At 47.8% G+C, this 20,367-nt stretch overlaps 1 protein-coding gene across 2 annotated transcripts in view; it reads left to right on the top strand.

The window, feature by feature from the left end:
* Nucleotides 1-19,656, top strand: part of TRANK1 (tetratricopeptide repeat and ankyrin repeat containing 1) — a 97,882-nt gene extending 78,226 nt beyond the window's left edge. For both annotated transcript variants that reach the window (XM_087870080.1, XM_045798274.2), the window contains 7 exons: nucleotides 1,532-1,620; nucleotides 5,164-5,267; nucleotides 5,378-5,510; nucleotides 9,263-9,408; nucleotides 12,774-15,823; nucleotides 16,695-16,793; nucleotides 18,305-19,656. In XM_087870080.1, the coding sequence (XP_087726206.1) occupies nucleotides 1,532-1,620; nucleotides 5,164-5,267; nucleotides 5,378-5,510; nucleotides 9,263-9,408; nucleotides 12,774-15,823; nucleotides 16,695-16,793; nucleotides 18,305-18,405 (3,722 nt within the window). In that variant the 3' untranslated portion in view covers nucleotides 18,406-19,656. The remainder of the gene's footprint in view (nucleotides 1-1,531; nucleotides 1,621-5,163; nucleotides 5,268-5,377; nucleotides 5,511-9,262; nucleotides 9,409-12,773; nucleotides 15,824-16,694; nucleotides 16,794-18,304) is intronic.
* The last annotated feature ends 711 nt before the right edge of the window (nucleotides 19,657-20,367 follow it).

The following is a 20,367-nucleotide window of genomic DNA, read 5'->3' as shown; positions in this document are numbered from 1 at the left end:
TAAGATTTTATTTATTTATTTGACAGAGATAGAGACAGCCAGCGAGAGAGGGAACACAAGCAGGGGGAGTGGGAGAGGAAGAAGCAGGCTCATAGCAGAGGAGCCTGATGTGGGGCTCAATCCCATAATGCCAGGATCACGCCCTGAGCCGCAGGCAGACGCTTAACCGCTGTGCCACCCAGGCGCCCCACAATTTATTTTCTGTCTTGGTAGCGTTAAGAATACAAGAAAAAGGACAGTCTTAAGTGTGTTGTAAGTTGCACATGGTAAGGTCTGTGAGAACATCTGTTCCCGCTGTGCAGGGGGAGCCGGGGATAAGCATAGTGACTGTGTAATTTGGGTGTCTTTATCATCATGCTGGCAACGTACACCAGCCCTATGCAAGGACACCAGGGAGCTCCCTGTGAGAATCAAATGTCACCAAAGCACTGAGCGCATGCACAGAGTCAGGACAAGATGCTGCAAAGTTATCTTTGCACACAGCGCTGCAGGGCATGGCAAAGGGCTGGCAGGAAGGAGTTTGCGCCTTCTAAAGGAAGCTGGAATGTCTGCCTCGCTGTCCCCGGTTGATATCCATGGGCCTGGGTATCCTGCACCTGTTCAGCCCAGATTTGGCTCTCAGCCTTGTGCTGGTCGTCAGTCTTCCACGCGCTTCTTGAAGCTGAGGCTCAGAACCTGCAGAGAGGGATGCTCACGGCTGTTGATGCTCAGGGGGCTGCAGGAGGGGTGGCTGATCTAGTCGGCAGTGGGCTGGTATGACAACAGAAGGGCCTGACAGCAGGTGGTTGTGACAGTCCATGTCCACCTATGGGGACGTGTCACACTGCTTACCCTGAGGGCAAAGTCTGCATATTTGAAAATACTGTAAAACCCTTTCACCTTGTTCCTTGCTAAAGCCCCTGTGTGGGAGTTTGCTAAGAGCCACATGGCTTTGGATTTTCAAGGAGGAATTAGAATTTTCTGTCTTCTAATCCATCGCCATAGGAGAGGAAGGTAGACCGAAGTTCAAAAACTGAGCAACATCCTTTCTTACCCCTGCCTCCTCCTTCCAAAACCCACAATAAACTGGCTTGATAAGCTAAAATCCATCTTAAAATGAATCCTGGAAAGACAACACAGGTGTATTTGTTTGCCTGGGCTGCCGCAATAAAGCGCCACTAACCGTATTGTCTTACATGTAGGAAGTCCAGGATCAAGGTGTCAGCAGGTTTGGTTACTTCTGAGGCTTCTATCCTTGGCTCGTAGATGGCTTTTCCTCTGTGTGAGCCCCTGGTGTCTCTTTCTATGTGTGTTAATCTCCTTGTAAGGACATAGACTGGACTAGGATTCACCTGAACAGCTTTGTTGTAACTTCATCACATCTCTAAAGGCCCTGCCTCCAAATATAGTCAGCATTCTGAGGCACTGAGGTTTAGGGCTTCAACATATGCATTTTTGGGGCGGGAGAAGGGGGCAAACTTCAGGCTATAACGTCAAGTTTAAGGGAATGAATGCCCAGAGAAGCAAATCTACTTTTCTTTTTTCATTTTAGATCTTGATGACAGCATGTTTGTTAAGACCTCAACACCTGAGGAGTGGATTGCGCAAGGAGAATATTATGCTAAACACCAGTGCTGGAAGGTAAGCGGCTGGGCCAGGAGCCAGCGGGGGAGGTCTTTGTGACTGGTGACCTCGTCGGGCCACATAGGCAGGTTTTCCACCATCATGCTTGTCACCAGGATAGGGCAAGGTTATGGTGCTGCTTCTTTGGAAACATCAGGCCCCCTGCGATGAGGAGAGCTCCCTGTCCAGCTGCTTTTCCAGGGCAAGCATGATAACCCTTCACTGTGGCCAAGTGCCAGAATGGACTGACAGGAAAATGAAGGGTCATGGCCTCTGCCCCAGCAAGAGACCCTTCTCGTTATTTTCTTTCCCTCTTGTGCTCTACGTTTAAACGTTTCTGCTGTCATCCCACTGCGTTTTAAAATAGTCACAGATTGATCATTTGTTTTTCAAATTGATCCGACACAGACTTGACTCCCAAGCTGAGTCAGTGAGCAGGGGTTAAGCTTTATCACTAGACTGAATTGACCAGTTCTGGGCCACAAGCCATCCTAGTGAGCTTGAGCAGCCTTCTTCTGGCCAGTGTTATCTTTGCCAGTCCTCCGGAAAGAGTGAAACCAGCTCGAAGAGCCCCATCCCTCTCCTGACCGTCAGCATCCCTACACATCACCCAGTTTCAGGTGGGGCACCATGGTGTGTGTGTTTCCCAGAATGCAGTGGTGGTGATGTCTCCACCTGTAAGGCACAGACACCTTCAGCTCAACAAACTCATCACAGGCCCCTGTATCTTTCCATTTCTTCCTTGTGTTGTCTGTGGCTTGTTAGATAACATAATGACTGCAGCAGTGCCAAGCAGCCCGTTCCCCTCGGCAGCATCCCAAGCAGGGCTGAAAGGCAGACACTTTTCTTCTTGTGGGTCTCTTTCTTTATCGTGAAGTCCCCCGTGGACTTCTCCTTACACCTCACTGGTCGGTACCAGGTCACATGTCCATGCCTGTTGCAGGGGAGTCTGGGAGAGCAGTCCCATCCTGCAGTTTCAGCCCTTCGTGGAAGGCAGGTTCTGCCATCATGCAAGGGAGGGAGAGGGGAGTATTGTGGGCAGTTAACCAATAGCCAAGTTTAGTGGAGTAGCTCCTGGAGTCTCAGCCAGGTCACTCACGTCTGAACTCAGCACCAGTCAGCAAGCAGGTCCGCTTCTGGGCCTTGGTTGGCTCTTGGCTCGGAGAATGGGGGTGAATGGGGATCCTGAATCACGTGCATTTCATCCTCCAGCAGGCGAGCCTGGGCTTGTTCACCTGATGCCCCAGCAGTGTTCAGAGAGCAGAGAAGTGCAGGAGGCCCCCTGACGCCTGGCCTCAGAGCTGGCCCTGTGTCGTTTCTACTGTTGGCCAGAGCAGGTCACTGCCCAGATCTGAAGGGAAGGGACATAGGCAGCAGTCTGGGTGGGAGAAGCTGCAGAATTACACGGTAAAGGGGTGTGGGCAGATACAGGGATGACTGTCCCTGAAGGACTGTCGCCACCTTGTAATCAGTACTCAGGGGTGAGAAAACAGAATGTGCACTGTTGTGTGTTTGGGTGTGTCTGCAAGGTGTTTCCATAAACCTGTAGTATTTAGCTGCTGGAGGTTGACAGAGCTCTGAAACTTTATTCCCTGCCCATCCTTGTCATAACTTGGCTGCTGTTATAAAACCAAGATCCCTTTTCCGGTGGGGGGCAGGGAGGGAAGAGCGGGATAATATGGCCAGCAGGTATGGATACGAAATTGGAAAACTAGATAGTCTTTCCCTTTATTCCCTTCAGAACGCTGTTGGTGTTAACCCATACATGTTGCCCATGGATTTCCAATTCTTTATCCCTTTAAAAAGGCCTTTTGAGGGGCGCCTGGGTGGCACAGCGGTTGAGCGTCTGCCTTCGGCTCAGGGCATGATCCCGGCATTATGGGATTGAGCCCCACATCAGGCTCCTCTGCTATGAGCCTGCTTCTTCCTCTCCCACTCCCCCTGCTTGTGTTCCCTCTCTCGCTGGCTGTCTCTATCTCTGTCGAATAAATAAATAAAATCTTTTTTAAAAAAAGGCCTTTTGAATGTTTGAATCTATAATATTTTTATGGGAGTTGGCACAGATGAGAATGTTATAAAAAGCCTTTTCCTCACCTGATTTTATTTTGACTGTGCTGAAGGACTTCAGGACTCAGGTGGTTTATTGAGTTTTTGGCTGCATGTCAGTGAATGTTCCAGAACTACCATACAAATGACAATCACTTGAGATTCATTCATTCAACAAATTCCTGTGGAACTCTGGGCCAAACATCATGTTTAGGTTGCGGGGATGTGATGGTGAGTGGGACAGGCACTCAGAAGAGTGCCCAGCTCTAGCTCTTGCAGGTATCCCACAGGAGAGATCAGCTGCCACAGAACCACCTGTCCTGGACAGGGAGGCCAGGGAAGGCTGCTCTAAGTAGGAGCCTAGAAATAAGGCCTATAGGATGAATGAAGTTAACTGGGCAGAGAAGGGGTGGAAGAGCATTTCAGTCAGAAGGAATAGCATGTGCAAATGTCCTATGGTGAGAAAGAGTGTGGCACAGGTCATGGGAATGCAAGGAGGCCCATGAGGCTGGGGAGGCTGAAGCAAAGAGCCTGAGGGAACAAGATGTCATCTTGTCTACTTAATCACACTACTTAATCACACGCTCACACTGAGACCTAGTATTTACATGCTGGGCCAAACATGACTTTCTGCTCTCTAGCCTGTGCTTTGAGACATGGTGTCAGCATTCCTGCTTTAGAAAAGCAGCTTTCTGTTGGCAGGAATGGAGGTCCAGGCAACATTCCTGTGATGCTTGTCTCACCTTCTACTTGCTCAACACAGACCGGTATGACCAGGGGATCTAGCCAGGTGTCTTCTGGAATGTGTGGTGACACCATCTCCATCCCCATTTCTACCCCCATTTCTGTGCTGCAGCTATTCCATCAACACTGTTGGTTAACCATTATAGTTACCAACTAGAGAAAAACTGTGTGGGGCCCAGAAGAGCCACTGGGTGACTTTGGGCCCATGTTTTTGTTACTGTATACAGTGAGATGGATGAAACTTCTCACACATGGCTATTGGTAGATTAAGTGAGGTGTTAATTATGGTGGCTTATAAAAATATATCCTGTATCCCTTTTCCATGGATTCTGGGCACTTCCCACATTTTATTTATTTATTTGAGAGAGAGAGAGAGAGAGAGAGAGAGAGAGCGCACACATGAGTGGGGGTGGAGGGACAGAAGGAGAAGGAGAAGCAGGATCTCTGCTGAACAGGGAGCCTGACGCAGGGTTTGATCCCAGGACCCTGAGATCATGACCTGAGCCAAAGGCAAATGCTTAACCAAATGAGCAACCCAGGCACCTCTCTGGGCACTTTCAAAAGGAACATTTGAGTGGGAAGTGTTCACTAGTAACATTACTGGGCTTTATCCTGTGAGGCTTTTTTTTTTTTTTTAGCTCATCAGCACGTTCCTGCTTCTCCCCCTCAGGCTGGGGGAAGTCAGTGCAAACATGCACGTATGCTTTAACCCTTGTTCTGTATGTCACCTCCATTCCTTTGCTGGGAATCAAGACTTTTTGCCTGTTTTAGGTTGCAGCCAAGTGTTACCAAAAAGGAGGAGCATTTGAGAAGGAGAAGCTGGCGCTGGCCCACAACACTGCCCTGAACATGAAATCCAAGAAAGTCAGCCCCAAGTAAGAGTCTCGGGGGTCATCTCAGGGATGCTCTGGTGAGATCAGCTGGTGAGATCTGTTGGGCCTTGGTCACCATTCCATGGGTACTCTGTTTTCCCTCTCTCCTCCAGGGAGAAGCAGGTGGAGTACTTGGAACTGGCCAAGACTTATTTGGAGTGCAAGGAGCCACAGCTGTCCCTTAAGTGCCTGAGCTACGCCAAGGAGTTCCAGCTGTCCGCCCAGTTGTGTGAGAGGCTGGGGAAGGTACGGGCCCAGCCTGCGCTGCCGCTGGGAGAACTGGGCTCCCTCAGCCCCTGCTTGCATCAGGGAGGGGCTCCAGGCCTCCAAAGAGGGAGACATTGGCTCTGAAGACTGTAGGGCAGCCATTTTTTCTCCACTTGCCCGAGGGTTTACGTGGCTCCAAAGAAGTGTGTGTGCGCATGCATGCCCACATCTGTGTGAATGTTTGTGACCTGATATTAATCACGGGGAGGCCCATTGTTCAAATCAAAGGGGAGGTGGGATTTGGAATATTCCTGCCTTTCTGTCTTCTGTGTTGGGTCTGGAGTCTGCCTGTGTGAACGGCCTGGCATCGACATGGCAATTTTCCTGTGCTCTCAGTAATTGCTCTAGATCTGCACCAACCAGTCTGGCAGCCACTAGCCACCTGTGGCTGTTTAATTTATAATGTAAGTTAATCAAAATGTAATAAAACTACAAATACAGTTCCTCAGTCTCACTAGCCACATTTCAGGTGCTTATTGTTATAGAATATTTCCATCATCATGGAAAGTGCTGTCAGACAGAGCTGGTCTAGAACTTAGCTACTCACAGAGTGGTCAGCAGGCTGGTCTTAAAAAATCTTAAAAATAAGATTTTTATTTGTCTGTAACAAGGTTAACACAGAAGATGAAAGTAACCAGCGACAGACTGTTACAGCACTTTGGCATTGCTGTAACATCCAAGCAGTGATGATTTTTTTTTTTAGCAATTCCGTTGTCTTTTTTTCATTGAGATATAATTGGCATGTAAAATGATATCAGTTAGAGGTATACAACATAATGATTTGATATATGTATGTATTGTAAGTTTCATTCATCCATCACTATATAGAGTTACACAAATTTTTTTTCTGATGAGATCTTTTAAGATCTATTCTCTTAGTAACTTTCAAATATACAATACAGTGTTAACTATAGCCACCATGCTGTACCTCACATGATTCACTTCCAGGGTATCAGTTGTGAGGGATTGGAGGTATAGAGCTAGGTGGCTTGAGAAGCTGTGCTCTAGAAAGCCCAGCTGGGGCTCCTGCTCCCCCCCCCCCCAATGCTGTAGCGGCTTTATGCCCCTCCAAGAGGGGGGTGGGTTTCCACATCTCTCTGTGAAATGTAGTAGCTTCTGGATCCTCAGAGCACCCTGGGCATTGGGTGGGGTGGGCGTGACATCTACCAGGGACTTTGAAGTGTGGCCCCAAGTCCATGTAAAGATCATAAGGCCCTCCTTGTGCTGCCCTGCCCCATGTTTATTAGGGGGTGTGACTTGTTAGGGTGTGGGAGATGGGGATGGGATAGGGATTTCAGGGTGGGTGGGAGTTTGGGCCCTGAGATTCTAGGAACTAAGGTAGTTTCCAACCTTACCATGTTCTTTAGCTGCCAACCCTTCAGTCTTCCATGCCACCACCTGGACCCTAAGTGGTGACAGCCACAGGGAACCAGCCTAAGCCTTTGCTTCCCCTTTTTGCCCACCAGCGCCTGCCGTGACTGAGTCAGAGATCTCCTCCTTACTCACGTTGCCCATCCACCCCCAAGCCCCCCTCCTCGGAAAGTAGGAGGCATGGGGACCAGGAGGCCATAAGTACAGCCTATGTTCCCTTCTTCAGGACTTCAGTGTCTTCAAAATGTGGATGCCACCCTGCTCCTGGAAAAACAGCCTTCCCTGTTTCCTTCCCCTTCCACAGGCTTGACGTCCGGTGGCAGCCTCTTCTACTTCCTCTCCCCAGTACATTCTAGCAGCTCCAAACCCCACCCAGGGAAGGGTCTCATCTCTTTCTTTGTTCAGGCTCCTCCTTGGAAGGGTGTCCAACCTGAGCCAGCCTCAGACCTCATGTGGTTCTCCCACTTAACTAACCAGCGTGATTCAAGTTGATCAGCTTGGCAGCAGCCCTTGTCAACATCCTTAGACCAAATTGCCTCTGTGTCCCAGCCCCCAAATATGTGCTACCCCAGCAAAGAAATATTTGTGAGGGGGCCTTGGGGGTGTAAGATGTTTTTCACAGGGATTCCTCTGCCTCACCTGCTTCTTGCCTCTTTCCCGAGAGTGACATTGGTTTCCCTGGAAACCTCTCAAAGCCCTTGCTCTGGATGGCAGCTGGGGACACCTCCCCTCAGGGGGCAGAACGTGCAGAGCAGGGGGCTGCTGCTTAGAGCCAGCCCTTTGTTCTCTCTCTGGTTGGGCACATGCTTGGCCCCTAGGAGGGCATGCATTCCCACTTGGGGTTTTCCTTCTGAGTAATCAGCATTGTCAGGAGAGGACGAGAGATAGGGTGGTAGATGTTCTGGTTATGGGGCTGTATTCATGTGGCTGAGATGGGTCTTGATGATCCCTGCTTTATAAGGTCTCTGGACATAGAAGAACCTCATATCTGAATCTTCTTTGTATTTTGGCACTTGGTGTAGATTGTCTAAAGAAATAGAAGCCAGCTAAGATTTATTAGAGGGCCTGAAGTATGTGTTTTGCCTTGTTTCACTTTGATTTTGTTTTCTCTTTGGACCTCAGGTGCGGCTAGTAGAATTATGAAATGAAATAGTCAACAAAGAGATGGGCCCTTACTGGGTGCCAGGCACTGGGTGCTCAGTGGCCAGCAGGTGGCAACATAGGGGCCTCTGCCTTGAGAGAGCTTCCCTTCCTAGTGTGGGAGAGGGATGACAGACTAGCCAGTAACATAGGAGATGCCAGTGATGATGAGGCTAGGTAACTAGGTGAGGGGAGAGAGGTGTCAGGAGCTGCTGTTTTAGGTGAGGGTGTGTGTGTGTGTGGCGGGGGGGCAGGGACTGCCTTTTTTGGTTTGTTCTTTTTTTAAAATTTAAATTCTAGTTAATTGACATACAATACAGTTCAATATTGGTTTCAGGAGTAGAGTTCAGTGGTTCATCATTTAGGTATAACACCCAGTGCCCATCATCACAAGTGCCCTCCTTAATACCCATCCCCCATCTAGCCCACCCCCCACACACCTCTTTCCATCAACCCTCAGTTTGTTCTCTACAGTTAAGGGAGCTGCCTTTTGAGCAGAGACTGTGAGAACTGCTGCAGGGCATCACAGGACAAATATTCTTGCAGGCAAGAGCCCTCTAAGGTGGGAGCATGTGGGGGAGCTCAAAGAACAGCAAAGAAGCTGGTTGGGCCAGAGCAGGTGAGTGGGTAGAAGTGGTAAAATGAGCAAGAGAGGGTGGTAGGAGCAAATCACGTAGGGCCTCAAAGTCCATGGTAGGGACTGGATTTTATTCAAATGTGACAAGGAGCCAGTGGAAGGTTCTAACTGCAGGAGTGACATGGAGCTCATTGCTTGGATGCTCTGGGAGGAGGTCCTTAGTCAGCAAGAGTAGAAGAAGACAGGTCAGTGGGAAGCAGTGACTGAGGCTCGATGATGTGGCTTGGATTGCTGTGATGGTGGTGGAGGTGGTGGGAAGGGAATTTGGAGAAACATTGGGAGAGCCAAGCATAAAGGATTACCCAAGGGGCTGGATGGAAGTGTGGGAGGAAGAGTGGGATATAATTTTGTGTTCATGCAGACCCACTGGTGGTTTTCATTTGTTCATCCTCTTCCTCTTCATGGCTGGTGTCCGAACATTCCCATTCTGTCCTCACTGGCAGCCATTCTAGTGCATTTAATGTGGAATCCCCATTTGCATGCATATTTGAAGAGCAGACATTATTATTCATGGTGTTGGCTTATTTTTAAGGTAAAAAGTTATGCTATGAATACTCTAAAAGTATATTTTACTCTGTCCCAGATAAAAGATGCTGCCTCTTTCTATAAGCGAAGCCAGTGCTACAAAGATGCTTTCAGATGCTTTGAGCAGATTCAGGAATTCGATCTAGCACTCAAAATGTACTGCCAAGAGGAGCTTTTCGAAGAAGCTGCTATTGCAGTGGAAAAGTAGGTGGTTTTATTCTCTCCCTTCCCCCACCCTGTTCCTTCCCTCCCACTGCTCTCTGGGGGCAGCCTGCCCTGGATGGTGTTATCCTGCTCTTCTGAAGCGGCTTGCCCATGTTGCCCTCCTTCCACTTGAGTGGTGGCATCAGTGCTGGATCAGGAGCTCCTTAAAGGCAAGAGCCAAGCTTAAAGGATTAACTGAGGAGCTAGATGGGAAGTGTGGGAGGAAAAAGAGTGGAATATAATCTCCTCTTCATAGCAAACCCACCATTGGTTTTAGTTTGTTCCTCCTCTTCCTCTTCATGACCAGTCTTCATTCCCTTTCTTTCTTCATCGGCAGCTATTCCAGTGCATTTAGTATATGCACTCGTAATATATGTATATTTCATATACCCTACTCTCTTTATAAGCTTTGACACCATGTCATGAGGAGAAGGGGTAGAGGAAAATGAAGGGTTTGTTACAAATGTGTACATAACACACATGGCAGTTTTGTGTTAAATGATGGTTCTGTCCTCTCCACTTTTACCCGCTGACTTGTCAATTTTGCTGAATGATGAATAAAGGTAAGAGCACTAGGGGGCCATCAGGATTTTGCTTCACCACAGTCTACTGGCAGATCCTCAGCCGTGTACTCATACATATGTGTATGAAATGTATGAACACATACCCTCATAAGTTTCATACTTGACTCACTGGAAGGCCTTCTTGAGCTCTTAGCCTAGTTCATATTCCAAAGGTGAAGTGGAGATGGTGGGGTTAATGGTTGACAAGGAATATAGAAACACCATGTTGTTGATGCCCCTAGGAGATCTTCCTGGTGCTATGGGACAGCTAGGTATGGTATGAGTCTGCTATCTTGCATTTCTGTTGAGCAGGAATTTGAGTCCACTCTACTCTCAGCTCCTAGAAAAGTAGAGTATGGGTTGGTTCTACATTTTTTTTTTTTTTGCTTTCTACCAAATTATACAGATGACAAAATGAACATAACTGACCCAGATGTTCAGAATTCAGATTTTTATTTTTAAGCCAGCTTTTATTAAAGTGTAATATATAGTCAAAAAGGTGCACATAATTCTCACAAAATTAATACACTTGTGTAACCAGTACCTCAATAAAGGTACTCGGTACCTTGAGTTTTATTTTTGGAAATGAAAAAGTAGGTGTTCAGTGCCATGGCGGGTAAATAAGCATATTCTTTTAGCCACATCTTTGGTACCATTATATATGCGATATATGCAATGGGTGTGTATTAGTTAGCTCAGGCTACTGTAATGAAATGCCATAGATTGGGTGGCTTAAATGACAGAAATTTATTTTCTCCTAGTTTTGGAGGCTGGAAGTCCAAGATCAAGGCTCTGGCCAGTTGGGCTACTGCTAAGAGCTCTTTCTCTGGCTTGCAGATGGCTGCCTTCTCCCTGTGTCCTCATGTGGCCTTTCCTTGGCACTTGAGAGAGAGAGCGCTCAAGAGAGCTCACTCTCTGGTGTCTTCTTCTTTTTTTTAAAAAAAAGTTAATTAATTTTAGAGAGAGAGAGTATGTGTGTGTGTGCGTGAGTGAGGGGAGGGGCAGAGGAAGAGGGAGAGAGAGAATCATCAAGCAGGCTCCCTGCTGAGCACGGAGCCGGATGTAGGGCTGGATCCCATGACCCTGAGATCATGACCCAAGCCAAAACCAAGAGTCAGATGCTTAACCGACTTAGCCACCCAGGTGCCCCTCTCTGGTGTCTTCTTATAAGGACACTAGTTCTACTGGCTCAGCGCACCATCCTTGTGACCTCATTTAACCTTAGCTACTTCCTTAGAGATCCCATCTCCAAAAAAATCATACTGGGAGTTGGGGCTTGAATGTATGAATTTTAGAGGACACAAACTATCAGTCCATAACAGCGTGCCAGCTGTGATATTTATTGGGTACCCAGTTATCAGGGTGCTATGCAGTGGTGGTGGGAATAATTGACCAGACCAATTCCCTTGTGAGTTCATATGACAAAACCGACTGAGAGGGTTTTTTTTTTAAACCTTTAATAAGTTATTTAACTTGCTGTCCTCAGTTTTCCAGAAGAGCCTTGAATAGTCAGTCACAGATTTTCCCCAGAAACATTTTTTTCTTTCATTATTTTTTTCACCTTTATTGAGGTATGCAACTGAGAGTTTCTAATGATGAGTTGAGATCTAAGTGTAATGAGTATTAACTGGAGCCTCACACTAGATCTATTTGAGTGTCCTTTGAACACCATGCATGTTGAGTGTAGAATTCAAATGCTGGGGCGCCTGGGTGGCACAGCGGTTAAGCGTCTGCCTTCGGCTCAGGGCGTGATCCTGGCATTACGGGATCGAGCCCCACGTCAGGCTCCTCTGCTATGAGCCTGCTTCTTCCTCTCCCACTCCCCCTGCTTGTGTTCCCTCTCTCGCTGACTGTCTCTATCTCTGTCAAATAAATAAACAAAAATCTTAAAAAAAAAAAAGAATTCAAATGCTAACTGGCATGACTCAAAGTGCATTGAGGACATTTTAAATTTGAAAAGAAAATACCTCAGTAGTTCTTTATATTTGCTAAAATGATTCCTTACTCCATCAGCCAATGCTCACATGTGACGTATACTCCCTTTCTTCATCTTGATTTACACCCCCTCATGGGAAGCCTGTTGTACTAAGAAATCTGAGGTTTGTAGTGTAAGTCGGGGGCATCATAAGACATCTGGGCACTTTTCTGGTTGTGATGCGATGATTTATCTTATGAGAGTTCAAAACCAAGCATGCTTTATTGGATTGTTCCAGTGCCTTGAAAACTGGAATTGTAGTGTGGGATATACTGACTTTGATCAGAAGAGTAAAGGGAAGCATTCAGAGCCTCATTAATCTCACTCTAACTCAACCACATGCATACCTGGCAGAAGAGAAAAATCAGTTCGGGGAATAAGAGGAAGTTTAATGTCCTGCTGGTATGTGTGCAGTCTCTGTCTTCACCCTTCCTCATTAGTCTGGTCTCAGACTCAATGGAGTTGTAGACCCAAAATGATTATCATGCTTTTATGAAAGCTTAAGGTTTTTTTTTAATGATAATTTTGATTATGCATAATTGTTGCCCCTCAGATTGACTTCCAAACCTAACTTCCATTTGCTTAGGTTGCAACTCCATTATGTTTCATTAATTTAATATACTAATGCTTGGTTCCTTTGGAGAATAAAGAATTAATCTTATCCTTGTGAAATGAAACATTTGTAAAGATGCTGGATAGGTTTAGGTCCTATTTTGTAATTTATATCTGCATGTGGGAATTGTAGTTAACTGGCTCTGTGCTGTATTTTGGAGAACATTTTCTATTGGATGGTAATGAGTTGACATTTGTGTTGTCTGTCGTTTCAGGTATGAAGAAATGCTAAGGGCCAAGACCCTTCCCATATCCAAGCTGTCTTATTCTGCAAGTCAGCTTTACCTGGAAGCAGCAGCAAAGTACCTGAGCGCAAATAAGATCAAGGAGATGATGGCTGTCCTCTCGAAGCTAGACATAGAAGACCAGCTGGTGTTCCTGAAGTCTCGCGGACGGCTTGCAGAAGCTGCAGACCTGCTGAACAGGGAAGGTCGGAGGGAAGAGGCTGCCTTGTTGATGAAGCAACATGGCTGCCTGTTGGAGGCCGCCAGGCTCACTGCCGACAAGGACTTTCAGGCCTCATGTCTGCTGGGGGCTGCCCGCCTCAATGTGGCCAGGGATTCAGATGTAGAGCACACCAAGGCCATTCTGAGAGAAGCCCTTGACCTCTGCTATCAAACCAATCAGTTGTCTGGCATTGCTGAGGCTCATTTCCTCCAGGGGGTAATCTTGAGAGACTTTCAAAAGCTCAAGGATGCCTTCTTCAAGTTTGACAGGCTCAATCACTCAGCTGGGGTGGTGGAGGCGCTCTATGAAGCCACCAGTCAGTGTGAGGCTGAGCCTGAGAAGGTCCTGGCGCTGGCTCCGGGGGGCCTGGAAGTCCTCCTCAATCTAGTCAGGGCCCTCAAAAGAGTGACCAACAATGCTGAGAAGGAGATGGTCAAGTCTTGCTTTGAGTTTTTTGGAATTTCTCAGGTGGATGCCAAGTATTGCCAGATAGCTCAGAATGACCCTGGACCCATATTAAAAATAATTTTTGACCTGGATTTGAACTTCACAGATAAGAAAACAAAAGACTATTTCTTGATAATGACTGACCAAGTGAAATTAGCCCTCAACAAACACCTTTTGAGCAGGCTGTGTCAGATCACACAAAGCCTGCTTGGGAAGACCTACCCAGGCGTCTGCATGAGGTTTATTGTAGGCTTGAAATGTGAGGATGAAAACTGTAAAGATTTCCACAGGCCTTTGAGGCGTTGCGAGGCCAGGTGTTTGGTTCAGTCAAAAATGCACTTGGTGGCAATCAGTGGATTGCTTTTGGAGGCCAAAAAAGTGTTCCCTAAAATCTTAGCAGAAGAACTTGAAGAAATTAATTATATTTTGCCTACAGATATGTATGGCCTTTGCAAATCCTTCCTGAATGTCCTCTTCCCTAAGCATTTCCATCAGAGAGTGTTGTCAGAAAACCCCATGGCATGCAAAGAAATCCTCAAACCAAACTACAAATCCTTTCGATCCTACAGGTCTGCTCTGAAAGAGTACATTCATTTTCTGTTTCAAAACGAAAGGGCACGAAGCCGCCGGGAGTCTACAGACCTGTGGCTGAGCGCCATGCAGGCTTTCCTCGTCTCCTCCAACTATCCGGAGGAGTTTGAAAAGCTGCTCCACCAGGAGGAGGACAGCTACAACAGGGATCTCAAAGCTCTAGAGGCTGAAAAAGAGGAAAGGGGCAGGGGGAGAGGCAGCAAGATGAAGGGAATAGAAGGAAAATTCGGCATGTTGGTACCCAACAAGGATGACGACAATACCGAGAAGACCCACCTTTGCTTCATCCGACTGCTGGAGAACTGCATTGACCAGTTCTATGTATACAGGAACCCAGAAAACTACAAGAGGCTCTTTTTCCGCTTCATGAATGTCCTTGTCAAGAGGTGTAAAGAACCGCTCATCCCCAGCATTGGAAACACGGTGGCCCTGTTGGAGTTCCAGTTTGTCCACTGTGCAGCAGTTCTGGCCCGCCTCTGGAAGAATGCCATCCTATGCCTCCCCAAGAGCTACATTGCACTCTTGCACTACTGGGAGTTCCTGTTCAGCAAGAAGGACAGGGAGCTCGGGGACGTGTTCTCCATCATTCAGGAATACAAGCCCAAGGACGTGACAAGAGCCATTCAGGATTTCCGGTTCCACCTCTCCTACCTCGTCAAGGTGCTATGTGGCCATGAGAATGTGAACTTCAACGTCCTGCTCGATGCCTTCAGTGAAATAGACTGTGTGGTGTCTGGTGAGGCAGAGCGGACCCTGGTGCTGTGCCTAGTGATGCTGGTGAATGCCGAGGAGCTTCTGCAGCCGTACTGCAAGCCTCTTCTGTACCGCCACTTTCAGGAGATCCAGACAAGGCTGCAGCTGATGAGCATGGACTGCCCAGACCAGGTTCCCGAGAGGCTCCTGAAAGTGGTCAAGCGGGTGTTGACGGAGGTCAATGTGAAGTCTGTGGCTGAGGCGCTGCAGGACCTGCTCTCTGAACGGGACGAAGAGTACCTGATGGACTGCCACTGGCGTTGGGACAGCATGCACACCAAAGGGTCCGTGGTGCGTGGCCTCTATCACGAGGAGGTGAAACTAAGCCGCCTACTCTGTGTGGACCCTGTGGACTACTTTGCTGAGCCAGAGTGTGAGTTTGGTCAGGACGAGACAGATGAGCTGGCATTGGAAGACCGGGACCACCTTCTTGCTGCCATCCTTTCCCAGAAGCAGCGGAAGGCTTCCATCCAGCGGAAGCTGAGAAAGGCATGCCTGGTGGTGTCCCTGTGCATCAGCTGGAGGAGAAGGGTGAGTGCGCAGGCAGAGTGCTTCCGGGAGGAGGCCAGGGAGCCCGGGGCTGGGAACTTCAAGAAGGCAGACGTCGACAGGACCCAGTGTGACCTGTGTGGGGTGAAGTTCACCCGAGGTCCTGACAACTATTTCAGCCCTGGGAAAGCATTTGAGGGAGAGGCTTCAGAGGTGGTGGCCATTTCCAGCACTGAGTTGGGAGACACGGAGGGCCGGGAGAGGAATAGCGAGTCTTACGAGCAGCACATCCGCCTAGAAGGTCATCAGAGGCAGCAGGTGGCCTACCAGAAGTACTCCGAATTTTTCCGTGAGAAGGTGGACCCGGCCATCGATGAAGGCAAGCTGGTGGTACAGGACATTGAGCAGAGCATGTGGATCCGCAGTCACCTGGGCTCCAAAGAGCACAGCCACATGCTGCAGAGGAAGGTCCAGGAGAACATCAAGAAGGTTTTGGATACGGTGGAGGACCTCTACAGGCGCAAGGCCTGGGCTGGCGGTAAGGGGTCCTCAGAAATTGGGGCCCAGGTGGTGTGAGAACCCAGGCTTTGAGAACACATGTCAGAATCAAGTCCTTTGTGGTGAGGTCTGTCCTGGGGATAACAGAACTTGGCTTTGGCAGAAATACAAGTGAGGAATGTGTGTTCTCAAATTACAGCAAAACCCCATTCTTTGAACCACCCCGCCCCCAGTTAAAATATTGTGATTATCTTGGGTCAGGATGGTTTCCCCAGCACTACAGACAAGAAAACGGCTTGCTAACTAGTTCTGTGGCAAGGATATAGGGAGAGTGTTCAGGCTTGAGGAAGCTCTTTAAGCTTCCGATCTGTTCATCAGTGACCACTTCTTGAACACCTACTCTGTACTGAACCCTTGACTAAGATCCGGAGGTGCGTAGCTGGTCTCTTCCTTTAAGGAGAGTTCTTAAACCATACCCAGTGTGAGACTTTAACAATAAGAATTCTTATGTGGTCTCTGAATCAGATTTCCTCTAACTTCCTTATTAGCTATTTCTTAGCAACACTGAGTAGAAGTCACCTTATGTATAAAATTAGTGAAATTAGATATTTAAAACTTATTCTATAATCTGGACACTCCAGTGTAAGGTTTAGTGACATGATGAACGAAGCTTCCTTGGGAGGTTTGCTACGGGCAATCTCTATAGACATGCAGTGATGGTGTCAGGCTAGCATGTAATTGTAGTTTGTTTGTGGTGGCAGAAGGTGGCTGTAAGTTCTTATTCCATTGTCCCCCTCAGGGGAAACCCAGAAACAGGCTCTTGGGAAGTGGGGGCCTTGGCTCTAGTACTGAGTGGTCTAGTCTCTGCAGCGGCCCCCTCACTCAGAGCCCTTGTTCTTTGGTTCCTGTAGCAGAGGAAGTGATGGCTCGGCTGGTCAACATTCTGATCCCGTCAGTCAGGGATGCACGGGACTGGCTGATGAAGACGGAACTCCACTTAAAGGAGGAAGGTAAGGAGCCCTTTATCCCAGGGTGATGCTCTGGGTCTCATGATTCTTGCTTCTGCTGACTCCCAGGTCAATGTGAAGTGGGGTTGCTGAAGGGGTCAATAGTGGCCACTCACTGTCTAGGAGCTTCACCCCCAGTTAGTCAAATTATTAGCAACATAGGATCTGAGTTTCCCCATCTGACTGTGAGGGCTCACACAGGTTTTTAGACAACCTCTTTTGCCACTTATGAACTGTTATTGATGACATCCAGTCACTACTCACCCTAATACAGTGACTCCCAAGGATAGACAAAGTATTGAAGTGCCTTCTCTTGGTAAATATGCTTGTCTGTGTCAACCATTCATGTAATAAGTCAGTGAATATTTATTAAATGTCTAGTATGTATCAGCACTGTTTTGAGTTTGGGGATGTGAAATAAGCACATTTGTGAGCGAGGCACACAAAATCATTGGGGAAACTTGCGTGTGCCTTCCCATGGAGGGTTAAGTGCTTATATGGAGGGAGTCACGTTTCTCTCCTGACAGAATGATCTTGCCAAATTCTTTATCATCTGGGAGGTCTTCCCTCTTGCCCATGCCAATTGTTGCCCGCTCTTGGCCAGGTGTTATTTCTTCTTACTCCAAATATTTCATGTGCCCCAGAATGCTCTTCTGTGGGTCCTCCTAATCCAGATACTACCGGAAAACCCAGACCCCAGAGCTGGGAAAAACTAGAAGGGACTGGGCACAAATATCTATGGCAGTAAAAAATCTTTAGAATATAGTGGCTGCCGGGACTATGATTTTTATGATTATTTCAAAAGGAAGATAACTGGTATACTAACTCAAGTTTTTGGTTGAGTTTAGGTTTTGCTTGATTTCTTTGCCATTTGAGGGGTCTCTGAAATGAGGGCAGAGGAATCAGCCTGTATAAGAACTTAACTCTAGAGAAGGGTATTCACTTGGGCTCTAATTCAGGCTTTTTCGCCCTTTAATTTAAAATGATTACAGAGGGGCGCCTGGGTGGTTCAGTTGATTAAGTGTTTGACTTCAGCTCAGGTCATGATCTCAGCAGTCCTGAGCTTGAGCCCCATGTTGGGCTTCCGGCTCAGCAAGGAGTCTGCTTCTCCCTCCCCCTTTGCCCCTCCCCCTGCTTGTGCTCTCTCTCTCTCTCTCAAATAAATAAATAAAAATCTTTTTAAAAAATAAAAAAATAGGGGCACCTGGGTGGCGCAGTCGTTAAGCGTCTGCCTTCGGCTCAGGGCGTGATCCCAGTGTTCTGGGATCGAGTCCCACATCAGGCTCCTCTGCTATGAGCCTGCTTCTTCCTCTCCCACTCCCCCTGCTTGTGTTCCCTCTCTCACTGGCTGTCTCTCTCTGTCAAATAAATAAATAAAATCTTTAAAAAAAATAAAAAAAAACAATTACAGAGACATCAGGTTTTACTAGCATGTTATATTTTATAGTGGAATGAAAAAAGAAATCACCATTCTGTACTTTGTTTCTAGTTTTTTGTTTTTGCTTTTGAAACAGGTATTGTTCAGGAAGATGATTATGAAAATGAAGTGGAGGACTTTGGTGAGCTCCGTCCTCGAAGGCGTCTGCGGAAATGTGGAAAGCAGAGAAAATACTAACATCCACATAGCTGCTGCCTCCAAAGCCTTCAGAACGTTCCATCCTGACGTAGAATTCTGAGTGCTGGGGCAGATGAGAAAAGGAATGTAAATTAGCCTAAAAAAGTAGGGGGGGTGTTTAGCAACACCTTTGATTTTTGTTCTTTTTATTTCTCTCACCGGCGGCTTTGATCTGATCGCTCTGTCGCCTGTAAGTCTAGCAGTGTTAGTTCTCTCTAGAACTTGTTCAGATGAGAGGAGTCATAGCTGAAATAACCTTGGGGTGCCTCACCCCGAAGCTCTGAGGTTCTCTGGCACATCACCATTGTGACGTGAGTCATCAGCAAGGGACATCCCTCCCCTCAGAGTTGGCGCTGCTCTGGGCCGGGAAATCCCTCCACGGATTCCTTCATCTCCTTTCACACGGCTGCAGCATCAAGTAGTACAAGAGCCGTGTGCGCCCAGGGTCCCTGTGGGCCCACTGCAGGCCACCTGTGCTCCCCCAGGCCACACCCTCAGGTCATCTCTGAACTTTCTTGTAGCAAGGTCCCTAAGGTCCCTTCTGTTATCTGCATTAGCCTCTTCTGTCTGTGCACCTCTTCTGCCTTTCTTCTCCCCATTTTTTTGTGATCATTTTCAGCTACCTGTGCAAGTCACGGTTAGACTACCTCAGAATGTAGTCCTGAACTCCCCCTGCGTCCTGTGGGCGGGAGCCTCTGGACTTTTGCCCTAGGAGGCAAACCTGGGGATGTTGCAGGGGGTTCCAAGCCTGCCTCTTCAAGGTGGTCCTAACTCTGCCTTGGCTATGGTGCAGACATTCCAAAAAGCATTTGTATGTGGCTCTATATGTCTCATTTTCTTGATTGAAGGAGGCTATTGCTTCACCCCCAACCCCCACTGAGCCAGCGGCCATCAGTGTGGTCCCATTCCGGAGGCCGTCAGGCCGCTCATGGTTACTGCCCCCTCTCTCCCTTGCCCCTCAGCTCAGCCTGCTGGGAAAGCTCGGGTTATGTTGGTCCTTCATTGCTCTGTCTGCACAGCAGAGCCAACTTTCTCCCCATGTTGCTGCTGCTTTTGCTGCTTATTGTTTTCTCTTTATTGTCTTTCTAAATGACTCTATTTCCTTGTTTCTAATTTTTATTAGGTTATGTTTCTAATTTTTATTCCAGGTGTTTTTTATAAACTTCACTTGCCAGAAAAAAAAAGGGAAAAAAATCAATCAAATCTTACTGTATGATCACATTTTTATGAAATTAAATCATTTCTCTTACATGCAGCCGTCCATTTATTCATTTCTGGTCTCCACTCAGAGAGTGAAGGGTAAAGCCTGGTGTTGGTTCTCTGTGGCCAGCTGGTTGATGCCGACCAGGGCAGAAGCTTGCTGTGCCGTCTGAAATGAAGACATCTGGGGACTCTGGGCTGGTTGTGGTGTCTCTTGAGGGCTTGTCTGTGCCTCTTGAGCATTTGGGGTGTGGACTGTAAGGAGTTTCATCAGTGTTGCCTCTTGGGACTGCCGCCAACAAGAACACAGCCTTGGGAGGCAGGAAACCCGAGGTTGAATCCTCTCCTGCCCTTATTGAGCGGTGTAACCTGGGGTGGGTCAGATCACTGAGTGCTACATGTGGCCCCACCTTGGGGGCTCAGAGTCTGCTGTGAGAGGGAGGTGGAGACATGGAAAAGCAGCAGTGATAGAAATGCATATCGCACGGGGTGGCAGCTGCATTTACATAACCCAGTGGGGCCTCAGCTTCCCCTTTGGGGGAATCAAGTGGTCCAAGAGCCCTTTGTGCCCTGATGCCCAGTGGTTCTGTAGGTTGTTACCATGGGTTTGAGCACCCTCAGGTCTTGGTTGTGTGATCTCAGTGTTTGCTTATGTTGGGTGAGCAGGACAGCTGAATCTCAGGAAACAAAGTGGCCTCTGATCCTATGCTTCAAGGTCCAGGAGGCTCCTAACTGGGCCAGATGAGCCTGCTGTCTTCTATA

This window comes from Ursus americanus, chromosome 20 (genome assembly GCF_024610735.1).
Source record: "Ursus americanus isolate L20-20 chromosome 20, mUrsAme1.1.p, whole genome shotgun sequence".
NCBI classification, from domain to species: domain Eukaryota; kingdom Metazoa; phylum Chordata; class Mammalia; order Carnivora; family Ursidae; genus Ursus; species Ursus americanus.
This window is presented reverse-complemented; position numbering and strand designations above follow the sequence as displayed.